Below are 16,497 nucleotides of genomic sequence, written 5' to 3' on the forward strand. Positions count from 1 at the left end.
GTCAGCACCTTCCTATGGCCTTCAAAGAGATCATTCTTCACTCCCAATACTGATACATAAATCTAATTCTACAAGCACAAAGACAGGCCCACAGTCTTGTTGGACATATTTACCCATGCTTTCACAACAGATGTATGTATTATTATTTGTTTCAGTCTCCTCCGTAGCTCTAAATTTCTTTTAGATCCTGGTGTGCTCAAGTGCAAAGCCCTTATGTGTCTCTAGAGTGAATTTCTACTGAATTGTATAACAATGCTTCAGGCTGGTACATCAACGTATCCCAGCTCAATAGCAGAAAGTAACTGAAGTGTCAACAGCTGTGAAAAGGATCAGCCTACTCTTTGTTGAAGTGTTAAAAATAACACCACTACAGGTCACACCCTACATAACCCTGTTTTCAGGACTGTAGAGACAGGCCTGTGGCCAAAGCACGTGAATATAGCACTTTCCTATTCGGTCATTTCCTGTTTTCACAGGAAGTAAGGGTAGATAGCGTAGGCACACAAACACTGAGAGAGATACAGTGGAGGGCAGTTCTGAAAGCTGTCCTTAGGTGAGACACACACACACACATATAGGCGTTGGGCGGTTGCTTAAATCCCACTAATGAGCCTGGCCTGCTGCATATGTTTAGGAAAGGAAACTTTTGTGGGAATGCACTTAATCATTCCAGTAATGTTGACCTCCTTCCCAGGATGCTCTCTACGACCTGTGCACAATGTGTGTTTCCGAAAATGTCGGCCCGCTTTTGTTTTTCTGTCTCGTTCCATCCATCACACTCATTTAAGTCGCTGTGTGAGGGGGAAGTCAACACCTCTCTTCGTATGTCACTTCATCTAATGGACTCTTATTAAATGGACATTTTTCAATATCCACCTGCAAGAACATGTCTGATTATAACACGTTCTTGCAGGTGGATACTGATAAAATCAGCATGACTGATACGCTTGTGTGTTTGGTAATAAATTTGTTCAAGAATTTACATTTTTTGCATATCTGTGATGGATATAACTGTGTATAGAAAATACAAACAAAGTTAAGAATGAGCCATAAACCAAATAAAATATAAACCAAATTAAATATTATGTTGTTTATTTTATACTGTAATTTATCTATTTATATATTATATAGTTTGTATACATTTGCTGATGTTGATCTGAAAAATTGTCAGCTAGAGGACTATAAACACCCCCAGTTCATACTGTCATTGTCTCACCAGTTGTTAACTTAATGGATCTCAGTGAAGAACATGCAATGTTAATGATACACCGTGTGATATTAAACATTGTGTGTTTGACAATACAGTCGATCACATCACTAAGCTTTGTTGACCTACAGTATAAACTCCTTAGACATATTGAAATAATTAAGTGTTTTTTGTTTTGTATACTCATTAGTTGTGTGAAGCTGTTCTGCAGATAGGTAAATAAATGAATATATTAAAAATGATGTTGACAGATTAATAATTAATGGTTTGCGTCCCATTTCAGTGTTTATGATCACATCTAAAAGACTCTTGACTCTTGAGACTCCATAGCTTTCATCTCGTCTAAGGCTTTCTTTTAGTTTCCTAGCCAAAGAGTCTGTCTCTCTTTATAAAATTAATACATATAGTCTGGAATTACCTAGACAGCTAATTAGAAAGGGGAATAATTATTAACCTTGGCAAAAGACAACAATCTCTTTCTGTTTAGCCTGGAGCCACTTTTAACAAAATTGCCACTTTAATGTTGAAGGATATAGTATATAGTAAGCCAAGTATCATGGATGCTTTTTTTTACACACAAAAACAGCATGTGGTTAGTTTGTGTTTTAAAGATGTAGATGACCACAGAAACCCTTTAGCTGTACTGTATTCCACTCAGCTTTTCTCTGATGCAGCTGCCGTTCTTTCTCAGAGACAACCTGTGAATATTTAAACAGCAGAAACAACAGTGGATCATTTTTAATGTCTGAGTCCAGAGCCTTCTGTTTCCTGTAGTGCATGAGAAAGAGTGCTTAGAGAGGAAACCTTTTTGTTCCTGTGCTGTGTTTGGGTGGAGAGGAATTGTTTGAGGTTTTGAAGTGCCAAAGCATGTGCAAATACTTTAGTCCTGATTAGTCAACCTAAGTGAATTTCATGAAAAAGATAGCTACATTCCTGAAGGAACCTCATATGTATATTTGTGACTTAATAGCAAAACTGAGTGGTTATTTTAAACAATGGGTTTACTCTGTCAGAGATGTTAATCAGAGTGTGTGTCTACATATGTACTGGAGTCTTGTATAATCACCCCTTAAATAAGCACTGAGGCTAATGTAGACATGGTTGTGTATATACTGGTGCACAGTGATTGCGGGGGGCAGAGAGGAAAGAGCAAATGTCAGAGGTCATTGCACTTGAAGGCCGCTCTCTGAAGTGGGAGCACTGCTGTGCAGACCTCCACAAGCTGCCCTATTAGCCAACCTTTAACCTTTTTGACCCCTGAGCCTGCAAATAAGCCCTCAGGCACGGACTGCGGACATGCTTACGCATCCCTAATCCCACATTAAGCGCAGTGTGTATTTGTAATGCTTGGGTAAACCTTAGATATATATTATCAACTCAATAGCCTTGACATTGCATTAGGCATCTTTGTGTCATTGTGTCATAAAACACTGATGTATTGTATCACAAGCTATTTTTATTTATTCCAAATTCAGATAACCAGACTGCTTTTGGAAAGTTTATTCTGAATCCTGTTGCTTGGAGTACTGAGTGGGTTTATTTGGCTCGTTCACTCTCGCTGTGTGTTACCACATGGGAACAAATCTCCAGCAGAAGGAAAGCCATTAAAGTAATTTAATGGTCACATACTGTAATGTGTTCTGATTCATGTGCAGATTTTGCCTTGTCTCAGGCTGATACTTGCTAACACCAGTGATAGGGCATTCTTCACCTCTTCCATGTATTACTGGCCATGTTGTACAGTACTATAATGGATTTTGTTATAGACGTGTTACTTTTTTATTCACACAAAGGATCAAAGAATTGTCTCATTATAGTTGGCTTTATTCAACTCTGATTACTGGTGAATATCAGATAAAAGCACACATGGGGAAAAGTCATGCCAAGATGTTTTATTATTATTCCTTATTCCTATTATTTTATTATTATTTATATTTCATATATAAAACATGTATACGTTAGTGTGACTCAATATACAGTAGAATGGAATAACACAAAATTTAAATACACGGCAGTGACGAGTGTAAGTAATAAAGCAAATACACAGGATTCTTAAGTGCACACAACTAGAAAGGACAACTGAATGATATTAGACGGGTTATATGGCATGACTGAAAAAGACCAGGACATAACTATACAGTGAAAACACATTTTTGTTGACTGTTCAATATACTTTCAAGCTTAGAAGCCTCTGACACATGAACATATGTTTTTTTTTCTTTTTCAATATTCAGTCTACAGGACATTTTTTTTGTCTGGCCAGACAGCAGTGCCAATGAAATGAGAGCAATCCACAGTTGAAAAAGCACAGGCAATCATCCCCCTGTCTGTGCTTTTCTTCACACTGAGCCTTTTTCTCGTTTCATGTAATTTTGCCATTTCAATTCAGCCCATTATAACTCAGGGCCGCCCTCACCCTTCTAACCTCACTTATTCGAATGTGGAGTGAAGGGACTTTTTTCTTTTGCGCTACAAGGCCGTTTACAGCCTCCTCTATTGTTCCTGTCAGGCACAGTGGCTAAATAGCCATTGTCTCTATTCTTGATAAGTAAATCTCTTCACAAAAAGTGGACAGAAAAATAGGAGGAAACCCTCTTTTACTATTCATAAGTGGATAATGTGTGTGGGTGTGTGTGTGTGTGCATCAACACTTAGTCCACATGCCTGGTCTAGATAGAGATGGGTTCGGGGCATTCTCTCTCTATCTGAGCATCTTTATTGAGTTTGTCTAGACGTCTCTATTAGCCCAATGACAGCATTCATTCTGTTCATGCTGCAGTAGCTTCAGATGTTTCTATCAGTAGCCTCATGCACTATAAATACCTGTCACACAAAGAAAGCTGCTTAATAGATGGATAATGGGAAATTACAATTTCATTGCCTAGTGCAGAATTCACATTTTTACTTGACACACTGAATTATCTGGATTAATTGTGCTCTATTGAGTTCAGCTTATTTATTTACTGTTTAATATGTTTAATTTCCTGATTCGTCACTCGGATCCATTGTTGTGCTGGCGGGCTAAAGTGTAATGGGATAATAGCTTTTGATTTAATGTTATAAACATAGTTTTCAAACTATTGCAGTTATAATGGCATAATGGAAATGAACTCCATGTGTGCCAGCATACTGGGGTTGACATGTTCTCCAATTTCTTAAAATGTTATTTATGCTAAGTTGATGAGTAATGCATGAAGGTTGCATGTGGCAGTTACACAGTTCTAAAGCAACACCACACTTTTAAGATTGTCCAATTAGTTTTGGTTAGTTTTGGTTGTGAATGACCAAATCTAATTGCTTTCCATAAAAACTGCTGCTATAGAAAGTGCAATTTCATCAGGACTTGCGTGTTGTTGTGACTGATGCCATCTTATGTGCTGGAGTGTTTTCCTCTTCCTGTTTGTCTTCTTTATCCAGTAATTAACTTCTTTGCACAAGACAATCTAGGCTGATTCTAGCTTCCTCTGCAGGCCCTTTTAACTATTAGGAAACAGAAAGGAGGTGAAATACACAAATGTTGCTTGGTGATCATTTAATGGGTGTAGATGAATGGCAGTGAAGTACATTTCAGGGGTAAAGGTTTTGATTTATTTCTTGACAGTGTGCACCTCTGTGTTTATTCTTTGTGAAACCTACTAAGGTGTAAATAACTCTATGTTATTTGACGCTGTAGATCTCTGTTTATGATCTCTTAGTACATCATCAATCTTTAGATCATTTTAGTGGTGCTTTCCTGGCTCAGATTTTATGGGGAACTGGCTGCTGTATCCATTTAGTTGTTAACCTGCAGTTGTCCTTTTTGGGTATAAGCCATGTACATAAGAGGGTCATGAATCGCTGTAAAAGTGCAATGGGTTTTTTTTTCTGCATTGAGAACACACAGACTATAAATGCTATCTTCAAACATCTCCATGTTGTTTTGTTTGGCTGCACTGGGAGCTGCAATTGTCCCCTGTAAACATTTTCTTTACCTCAATCCATTAAAACTGCTCTTAAGTCTTTGGAAGAGGTCAGAGTGGCCGTGAATGAAGAAGATTAAAGTGTGGAAAAGAAGTAGTTGAGAGTATAAATGAAAGCACAAAGATGTATCACGGTGCTGTGGTTTTGTCATTGGATGGCTCGTCATTTCATGGATGACTTCACTCTATACCTGGCTTAGCTTATGTACTGTATTTGAAGGGTAAATAAATCCCAGGAGCCACAGCATGTAGCTTGTCCGGAGTCCTCTCATGAATAGAGAAGAAGCATCACATTGCACAAATGTTGCACATTTCACCCCACTGCACACACATACACATACAAACACAAAAACACATTTCTCCAGGCATTTTGTATCCAGTGAAAATTCAAGGCCCTTCTAGCTCTTTCAGTTTATTTCCATAAACATCAAAATCAGTAAAAACTAGATTTGCAATGTTCGTCGCAACAAACTTTGATGTTGGCTTTGACGATGCAAGTGTTCACAAAGGGCGGTGCGTTTTGGAGGCGAGTGGACATAAGGGTCAGTGTTTCTTTTTGTCACGTGACGTCATCAGAATACCCGTGAGGAAGTTCCCCTCATTGTTCTGTTTTGATATGTCACATGTCCATGTTGTAAAAAGTTTTTTGATTTTGCATATTTTGGGGGCAGGGCTGCGGCACAACCGAAAGGCCAGTCGGTACACCAATTTAAAACTTTGTTCAGAGTATCACCCTAAAGGAGCTGGCCAAGTTTGGTGTAGATAGTTCGAAAGCTTGCCGAGTTATAAACCTCGAAATTTTCTAATGGGAGTCTATGGGAAAAATGGCCACTTTGAGACCCGGTATCCGAAGTACCGGTACTCGGATCACTTAGAAAAGTAATAGCAATAAACTTCAGACCAGGGTCTACAACATATCTGAATTTGGTGCATGTGGCTCGAAAGCCCTAGGAGGAGTTTCTCTTGATAAATTTTTGTCTAAGCTTAAATAGGAAAACAGAATGTTGGTGTTAGGGATCAGCGCAGACTTTCGGCCATGTGTGTGTTGTCGTTTCTCATCATGTGTCTGCCCAGCCTTCGTCTGCTCCTCCCTGTCACCACACCTGCTCCTCATTGTGTCATCATTGTCTTTTGTATAAATGTGAGCCGCGTTGCCGATGGCAGCACGGATTCATTAGTCACGTGTAGTCAATGTTAAGTGTCTTCATCTGTATTGTTTTAGTTCTCGTCCTTTTTATTGTATTTGTCTTTATCAGTTATTAAACCCCATTCCTTTGAAGCTATCCTGTGAACGGGTCCGCCTCCTTCCTTCCCTGCTTGTGACAGTTGGCTTCTACAAAGCCGACATAATAAGTACACAATCAAATGCAGACTGAGGACTTTCATCGTCTTATCGGTTGTTTCTCATAGAGCTTTTCATCAGTTAGTTTAAGTGGGTACTTGCAGAAGCAGTTGAGCTCATATATAAACACACACCAGTTTGTCTTAGTGTAAATCTGCACTTCAGCAGTGTGCTTTTATAAACATGAAAAAGAGACTTTACTGGTGTTTGGTTTGTACCTAGTGGGACACATAAAAATGAGAGAGAAACAGAGAAAGAGAGAAATGACAGTAAGTGACACTGCAGGCATGTCTAGGAGGTGTGCTGTAGTGAGACTAAGGGGCTGTCCAAACACTTTGACAAAGAACATGTTTCTTTTGCAAGCCTGTGTGCTGGAAATTAAGTGAGCAAGTAATGATGGTCTCTATCATGGATACACAAAAACATTCTACCGTACTTGTGTGTTCTGGTGGAGATGTTATTTTATGCCTGAGTGTAACTATTTTTAGCTTCCTGCATACTGTACACCACAGTAGTACAGATTTTTAATCCAAGTTTAGTTTTCCTGGAGTCCTTAAACTGCCAGATAATAGTATACATTTATTATCAGTATAGAGGCACTGATCCTTTTTCTTACTTTGATACTTTTTGTATATATAATATTGACTGCTACTAATCTGATTAACTTGTTTTCCTTTAATATATGCATAAAATGTATGAAAGGTCCATTGCTGTAAGAGTCTCCCCCTTGCCCTAATTAATTATGTACTTACGATGTTAAATCGTAACCTTCTTGACTCAAGTACATTCACAGCGTTTATAATAATGCATACGCCAGATAATTTATTGAAAGTATATAAAATCTGATGATACCCATACAGCATTTAGGGCAAAGTCACCTGATACTTATACTCAGTATTTAATTTTTGCAACACTAATTATCTTTGATGCTGATAAGTGGTGAGCAGTTAATACTGTAATTAATTTTCGAAGCTCAGGGTGAGATTCCTTCCATGTTTCTTATAAAGGTTGGGTAATGTAAGCTGTACCATTTTGGATTTTGGTTCTTTCTGAATTATTATTTATCCTGCCGTACATTTTATTAAATGTCAACCAGAAATGCTTTATTGCTTAAAAATATACTCTGATCAATGCTTGAATTTGCAATTATGAATTCAGATTAATTGGAACATATTGCTTAAAAATACACTGGCCTTCCGAATTCTGCTTTGTCTTTACTGCACTGAACTAAATTATTTGTATGACACACATAGTGGAAATGATGGCAAAGTGTTTCATAGAAGTATAAATCAAATAATAGTGCATTTGGGAAAAAAATAAATAAATACTGTGCCTTGTCAAATTAGTTGAAACAGAGACCAGAATATGTTTTTCTGGGGACCCTGTATTTCCTGTTTGTATGCATATGTCCTCTCTGTCTGGCTCGCTGCAATGGATGTGTGGGTGATGGTTTGGCACTTATCATTAATTTCAGCACTTACCCATGCCTCCCTCTTTTTGGTGCTAGTAAGCACTTAAAGAGGATGGACTGTTTTTTTTTTCCGTTTTAAACCAACACCGGAACTGAAGCTGGAACTGTATTATTTTACTGAATGTATGTTCGTGAATCTCAGGTCAAAACCCAACCTGATGATTTGCTGAGAAGTTGTTTAGAAAGCACAATCTGCTGACAGGATTAGCTTCAGTCCGAAAGAGCTTTTAGCACCAGTGGAAATGGTAAACGCAAGGAAAGACTAATCACCAAACCACACATGCATGTTCTCCTTGAGAGTTTGCTGCTGAGAGTGATTAAGCCCACAGGGGTCCTGCTCAGCGTTCAGTGCGAGAGAAATCTCCTATCCTGAGGATTGACTCGGGCATGTGTGTGAGAAGGTCAGTGGAGATTAGGTCTGGATGTGGTCTTTAGAGCCTAGTCAGTGTAATCACTGTTAATGGCTTGCCGTGAGAAAGCCCTGCTCTCCTCCTGTGTCACTGTGGGCATTGTAGCAGCAGCTGCTCTTGTCATCCCTGCACCCCTGCTCATGGGGAAACTCCTTATTTCACCTACCTGTGTAAAAAGTGGCCTGGCATCCTGCTGGCCCCAGCTGTTCACTAGAAAGCTGAAAAACAATGTGTCAATTTGTATTTACAGTGTATTAAGTTGCTTTTAAGCCTTACTATAGAGATTCTGAATCCTCACTGGGCACAGTGTGTGCCTCTTCCATTAGTGGTTAGTTTGTTATGCATCTGTCCAAGCTCTGATGTCAGATAGAGCATAGCCAGACACAAAACACATTACTTTTATGTCTGGGTTTAGTAGCCAACACACATATATAGACATATGCAAGTAAATGGGAAAGTCCTAAGAGTCTATTATATGAATATCAACAATATTTATGGGCATCACTGTTTCCTTTGGAGAATTTACTGAATGTTTTTTCACCTGCTTGATTTATTTACCCGAGTCTAACAAAGCAACAGCATGTGCAGTGTATTCTCCATGCAAATCACATATTTGTACAATTTAAATTTCCATTTGTAGATGATGTTTATGGAAGGATTATGCGAAGGAGACGTAGCATTAATTAAACTTCTTCTGCTTCTTCACACAGAGAATTAAATTGCAGAGACATGAAAAGGTGGCATAAACTGAGTGTTGTTCTGTATTGAAGAACCCTTTACAGCTGATCTAAATACAATATGCGTTCAAATATACAGCCGGATAATATCTGGCTTCATCCATCAGTTGCTACTAGGGTTGCAATAAAAATGTTTTTCTAATTCTAGAACATGTCAACTACTTTTTGATAAACAAAAGTAATGGCTATTTGAATGTTGTGTAATTGTGATATTATCCGCTCTGCAGTGATTTAACACAAACCTCATCATATCTACGTTTATTTTATATTGGCGGAATTAATCCACATAAAATCTGAACAGCTGTACAAACCCAGTAGACAATGTTTCATCATTAACTGAAACCAAAATAAAATCAGTTAAACTGATCAATTTTATGAAAGTATTTCACATATTTTGCTAATTAGCCTAAAAGACTAAACCTTTCCATGAAACATAAGACATAATGAGGCTAACATGCACAGCTTATAATATACTATATCATATAGCATCACTATAGTACAGTAAGTAACAAGTTGTAAATGAGGTGTGTAATGTTTGCCACATCCCATTTGCATGAATGGATTTTTTTTATATTAAAAACTGTTAAAACCACAATTTAACATCTATATGTCGGATATTAGATATCTGCCTCTTACAGTTTTAGACGTATATCACGCTCTATCTGAGCATAGTTGTTGTTGTTATATGAGGCATCAACAATAATTTGTAAAGACTTTTTTGACCAGTGATGGACTAACAGGGCAGCTTGTCACACAAGAATGAATATAGTTAATACAATATAGTTTACTCTCCAAAAGACTTTATAACATTGATGAGGAAGATGCAGAGTGTTAAAATCTTCATTAGCAATTCTGTTAATAATTAAATATATAACATTTCTTCCATTGAACACCTTTCTTGGTCACCGTGCTATTACATATTTGATTAGATTAGTAGCATTTGACAAACACCCTTATTCAGAGTGACTTACGTTGATCTCACTCATCCAAGTGAGCAGTCGAGGCTTAAGAACCTAAAGGGCTAGCAGCAGCAACATCAAACTAACAACCTTCTGTAGTCTGTAATAAGTAGTACAACATCTTAACCATATCTTAACCTAGGGTTAAGACATGCATTATTATTCTAAAATAGACAAAATCTGTCAAAAATGAAGAAAGTCATATCTGTTGTTTTTTTTTTAAATAAACAACTGCTATTGCAATTATAGCTTCAGACTTGGATTGAAAAGCAAGCTTTGATATATAGGGTTGAAATATAGGGGTATGAAATTTGTGTTATAGATAGCTCTTGTCTCTGAAATGTGTATGGTAAAATTATTACTTGGCATAGAAAAAAAGTAAATGAATGAGTGTCTGTATTTTTCTTAATTTCCACTGCTGAGTGCTTACAGCTGAGAACATATTTTCCAGATGCACAGAGGTCAAGGTTTTGGAGGTGGCCTGATGTTACTCTCTCGTCTCCTTACACTCTCCTCTCTCTGTTTCTCCACTTCATTTGTCTTTCTTTTCCCTGATTTCTCTTCTCTTTCTCATAAATCACACATATTTCCATAGCCACTGCCTTCTGAGTCCTCTGTTTTCTTTCATTGTAGCCCTTGTCTCCCTGCCCCCTCTCTGCCTATATCTCATCATCATTAGTTCAGCAGGCAGACAGACCGAGGGCATGCATGCAGTCATTTATCCTACAGCTCTCTCTGCTGTTCTTTAGTGGCTCCTAATCAGCAGATAGTGTGGGCTTTCATTCATCCCCAGAGCTTCATAAAGCGACTGGCAATGAAGTAATACAATGGCCTACAAACCCGCAGGCCAGGAGTCTAACTCTAATCATCTCTCTTTTTCTCTTATTTTATGCTCTCATTCTCCTCCCATTTCTGATTCACTCGCTGCATTTATAATTTGAATCACTTTTCCAACCCTGCATCCGGGAAAAATTCTAGTTCAGCGTAGTTCCATTTAACCTTCCTGCCATCCTCATTGCCATGGCCTAGCCTACAGTCCCCACAATGCACCAGGAGCAGAAAGGGGTTGTTACATGAAATGTTATTATGCTTCTTAAATCAAGGCCTAACAATGCACACAGGGGTTAGAGCACCGAATACAAAGGAGTGCTTATTTGTGACATGAGAAAGGCGGACTGAGGTTATGGAGAAAGGTGAAGAAAAAAATGAGACAGGACATCATGCATGTATGTGTGTGTGGGTGTGTGTGACACTGAGAACATTAAACTTGTGCGGTGGCCTCTGGCTACTTCAAGTTATATGCCTGGGTCTTCTTCTACTCTCAGGCTACTGTAGCTGGTTGTTTATCTTTTAGATCCTCTTTAAAAATTTATGCATTATTTTGAGTGGTTTATTCCATAAGGAGACTGTTTAACAAATCCCACCATTAGCTGCCAAAGCCTTTAGATATTGCTCCCAGTAGGACTACTGGATGATCTACGACAAATACTAAGTCATTTAAAAAAAAATAAAAAATCCTTTGTTCCTAAATCCCAGAGCAAAGTGTTTATTATATGATTGATTAACATAAGTTGGTAGGCTGTAGTGCGCTGATAGTAAGATGAATGTAATCTGATATGTGGCATTACTGAATATTATGTGTGTTATGTGTATTTATGAGCTGCTACAGTCAGCACTATGTTGAAACCCAGAGTTGAGGAGATGTTATGGATGACAGTTAGCATGCTATTTTTTATTTTGTATAGTTCTCATTCTCTGGCTACATACATTACAGTCATTAAATAACTGAAGTCAGATGATTATCTGGTCAACTCTGTGAATGTGTCAGTGCTCTCTCTCTCTCTCTCTCTCTCTCTCTCTCTCTCTCATCATGATTACCACCATCCATGTGTGAATCTCAGAGGTCCTATAAACAATTCCTCAGCCTCTGTCTCACCACAACACCAGGGCTTCGCTTCCTTTATGTCTCTCAAGAGGCCTGATGTTTGTGTTTGTTTCTTTGTATGCATCTCTGTGTGAGAGACTTTCGAGGCACAATTTTTAAGTAAATGTTGCTGTATTGCAAAAGATGTGTCTTTACATTTCTTGAAGCAGTATTATCCAGGAGAAACGTGGTGTGTTTTATGTGGTGTGTGTCCTTTCTTCTAAACTTCACATCTTTTAGTGTTGACAAGATAATTCTCTAATAATAATAAACTGTCATCATATCTGATATCTCTTTTTATAATGAAAAACTCTTTGCTTCTTCATGCAATGTATTTACACTTTCCATCCCTTCTTGTACATCAGCTAAGAAATGCAAATATGCAAAAAAGTTTTTTGTTCTTATAAAAAAAAAAAAAAAAATCTCTCAATTTCTTGCTTGTTCTTCTCTGTTTCTATAGGACCCTGGATTTGCCACTTTCCTCTTTGACCAGCTACAGGTGCCAGACTGGCCTGTGCAAGGTGGGCATGAGGGGTCAAGGTGCCCAGTCTGTGCAACATCAATGCAACAGTTAAGACAACAGGCATTACAGGCTCTCCAGGACCTGTGCCCTGGCACAGAATTGTCAACCGTGCCAGCTCTTCCCTCTAAAACTTTACCTGGGCAGCCTACCAGAGTGACCACCCATGGTATGCTCACGCTCTCTTCCAGGCCCCCTGCATCTAAAATCCCTCACCCATCCCACAGCATGCTGCCTGTGGCAGATCAGCGGAGGGGTCTGGGCTGGGCATCCAGCACCAAGCCAAGCGTCCAGGTCACTGTGGGAGGAAACGCTCTGAGTGGAACTCTCAGCTCTGTCACCATCCAGGCTCAGCAGTACCTGGAGGGCATGTGGAGCATCTCACGTGTCAACAACTTCCTGCCTCAGCCAAGCCCGGTAGGAGACACTCCCATTTATTTATTTATTTATTATTATTTTGCATTTGAATATGAAAATTGTGAAATATGTACAATACTTATGCTAATCATTTTATTTTAGCTGTATTACTAATATTTAGCAGTGAATATACTGTATATAGTGTTAAATAGTTTTTAGCCTGAGTATACCTGAGGATGGAAATGAAAGTGAATGGTTTAGCACACCAACTACCAATAAAAATAGAGAAGAGTCAGAACCTCCCACACTACGTCAATGTCAATTAAATACATACAGTAAATCTTGTCTAACTCTGTGTTTAGAAATGAAGAGATACTAGTTTGATTTACTTCATTTGAACCACCTGCTGCTATTTTAATCTGACTTCAAATATAGGTTTTATTTCATAGGTTTGATTTAACAGGACGGATTGATAGTTTTTGTGTATGTGAAACCCATCTGGGATTATAAAGCAGGTTTGTAGACAAATTATTTGTAATAATTGTATTTATACTCAAGGTGAGGCATTTTTAATTTAGCTAGAATGGTTATTTTCTGACATTTATTTATTTTCTTTCATATTGACCAGTTCTTGATGCTTTATAATGTACATAGTTTAGTCAGTTGTACTTGTACAACCAAGGTTGATTAATTTATTGTTTGTGCGTCTTTCTGGGTTTGGGCTCGACACATTGTTATTTGAATGAAATGAGAGTTTGGTGGTGGTGAAGAGCCTCTCTTTTAATTTTACTGTTGTTATAACTGGAATGTAGCCATCGGTTTAAAATTGTGGCAATCTTAAGCAATTACATTTTCAGTTTGTGCGACATTGAACAGCTCTAATTTATAAACATCTCTACAGACTTGAAATGCTCTTATGACAGAAAGTGAGATGGAATGCTTGAGCTTTACATGTCATTGATTTTTCTGTTGTGGAAATAGAGCAATTACGCACCTGTCAACTTGAATGAGCAATGCCAAATTTTAATCACCTCTTTGTTATATGTGTGCGAATGAATCCTTTCTAGCCTGTTAAAATATATTTTTATACAGAGTTGTTAAAATGGTTTTATGGATTTTTGTCAAGTTCTTGATTTTGAGTTACAGACAGAGCAAAAGAGCAATGCTCTGTAGATGTTTGGAAAATTGTGTAGCCTCTAAGCAAAAAAGTTTCTTGTTGTGCATACATAGAAATCGATTACACAAGTGTGATATTTTACCCTTGTTCACTTATGAGAAAACAAGTCTGGAATACTCATCGAGCGTTGGTACAGATAAATCAAATCAAATCAAAATATAAATATAGACAATAACTTAAAACAACAACTGCACACAGAGCTACAGCCTCACCTGATTCTAGCCTGTATTATGAGTGTTATTAATTGATCTGAATTCAATTAGCTTTTTTGCTTATGTGTTGTATATATTGGTATATATATATTGCTTTTTTTAAAGCCAGGGTCTCCAAACCGTTCCCCTTTGCTCCTGGATGGAGTTACATCTGTTGATGAATACAGAGGTTAAAAGTATGACTGTGGCCTCATTTCCCTCATCGCTCTAATGTCAACAAGTGCTTTTGTTTTTCTGTATGCCCACAACCGTCAAAGCTTTTAGCAGCCAGCATGTGTGCTTCACATTCAAAAGGCATAAAAAGCTTTAAGTCGAAAAAGCTGTGGTGATGGAATCCTGTCACAGCATGAGTGGAAAAGCTAGCGATGCTGCCGGAAGTGTGAATCTGAATGCCTGGTGGTGTTCAGTAGCAAAACACACAGCCAGACATATGTATTCCTAGACACACACATGCACACACACACACACACACCAGCCATGGAGAATGGAGTCCCCTCAGGGCTGTGAACGCATGTCTCTCTCCACCATGCTGAAATGTGCCTGCTGTGATTTGGAAAGCCTTCCTTTCTTTCATTACATCGACATCTCCTCAGAATGACAAAAACCATGGTGTGTGTGTGTAGGTTGGGTATGAGAGATTGGGGGTCGGTATAGACTGTGTAGACGTAGGTGCGTTAATTTGTAAGAAAGGTGGTGTGAGTTCTGTAGGGAAGGACTGACATACAAAGGCTTGGAGATGGACCAGGTCTGACAGCAGGCCTTTAGATATGCTACTGGCACTGCATTGCCTCGGGGCTTTGGCCTGATCACCCTGGTAATGGGCCACCTGCAAAGGAGCGTCTTCATGGAAGAGAGAAGAAGAGATGGAGAGGTAGAACTAAATCTCGAAGCACAAAAGAACAAAGCTAAGACATCCCTGAACTGAGATGTATGTAAAAGGCAGCATGCATTTTAAGTGGCTTCTGGAGGAACCAGTTTGCATTGTTGTATCACATTGCTGAGTGAATGACAAAAATACCAGTAATATTTCTGTAGTAATTATCAGCAGAGGTTCATGATTATAGATTTTGCTGAGGCAGGTTGACATTAATAGTGACATAACCTCAAAAAAATTAAGTTTAGTGGCCACTTGTAATATGGGCTTCTGTCTATTTGAGTAACTCTATTTTAGAGAAGTTTTAGAAGTATTTTGTTCAGTTATGTTCAAGGTGATATCATTAATTAGGGTTGTCAAATTTCAGCAGAATTTCTTAGGACTTGTACAAGAAAACAAGCATGACATTCTGATTATTTGTTATATGGCTATGGTGAAATATAAACTACTGTAGCTCAATCTGCCAAAGCTGTCATTTACAGTCTGTTTTCTGCTCCTCTCCCAAACGTGGGGCACCTCAAATCTTGTCCCAATGGACTTCTAAATGCGTTTGTTGCGGTTCTTCCATTTGACCACTAGGTCCAATAATAAATCTGAACGCTAAAAGGTTAAGGAGCACATTGCCCCATATTTTTAAAATTGGTTTCTTAAAAGATTATATTTCAACATAATTTAAAATTTATGGACCTGTGAATGTGGAATTTATGAAGATTGTTAAATGTTGTATATAAATGGTTGTGATTATTATAAATAGTAGTAACAATTATTGCCACTAAAATAGCAGAATGGTTGTCAGAAATGAGGGCAAAGGTAAGACTTAAAGCTGTTAAGCTTCAGTCCCACAATCTGTAATCACATGTGCACTAATCAATGGCAGCGGGAGTTCCACGGCTTCCGAAAAAACTGCAAATAACTCTGTCAGGGTTAGACTATGTTGAGTTCTGTAAGGTCAGCTAGGCTAGGGATGCTTCTGTTGTCTGGTGGCATTCACATGTAATACTCCCTATCATCTGTTTCCTTTTGGAAGTCTAATGACCCTTCTGGAGTCTTTCATAGAGCAACTGAGAAAATGTTGTGAAAATGATTTCACATTTTGACCATGTACCTGTTAGTGCTCTAGTCTTCCATTCCCATCTCGAACAATGACCTCATTTATCTTTTGACCTCGCTGTTTGCTCAGCAGCAAAATTAAATTATTAGAGCATAGCTGCCTAGGATTTACCATGAGGATTATATATGAGCTGTAGTAACCAACTTGCTGATTGGGAGCTCAGGCTCGGGATTCATTAGGGAGCATCCACACAGAGATATACTCAAACTAGCTGACATAAGAAGAAAAAGCGAGGCT

General features: G+C 38.3%; 1 protein-coding gene across 3 annotated transcripts in view; it reads left to right on the forward strand.

Annotated features, from left to right (window-relative positions):
* The window catches only part of kif26ab (kinesin family member 26Ab), a 71,367-nt gene that overhangs the window by 14,296 nt on the left and 40,574 nt on the right, over positions 1-16,497 (forward strand). For all 3 annotated transcript variants that reach the window (XM_060879698.1, XM_060879697.1, XM_060879699.1), the window contains exon 3: positions 12,470-12,946. In XM_060879698.1, coding sequence (XP_060735681.1) covers positions 12,470-12,946 — 477 coding nt within the window. The remainder of the gene's footprint in view (positions 1-12,469; positions 12,947-16,497) is intronic.

The sequence above is a fragment of the Tachysurus vachellii genome, chromosome 10 (genome assembly GCF_030014155.1).
Source record: "Tachysurus vachellii isolate PV-2020 chromosome 10, HZAU_Pvac_v1, whole genome shotgun sequence".
Lineage (NCBI taxonomy): Eukaryota > Metazoa > Chordata > Actinopteri > Siluriformes > Bagridae > Tachysurus > Tachysurus vachellii.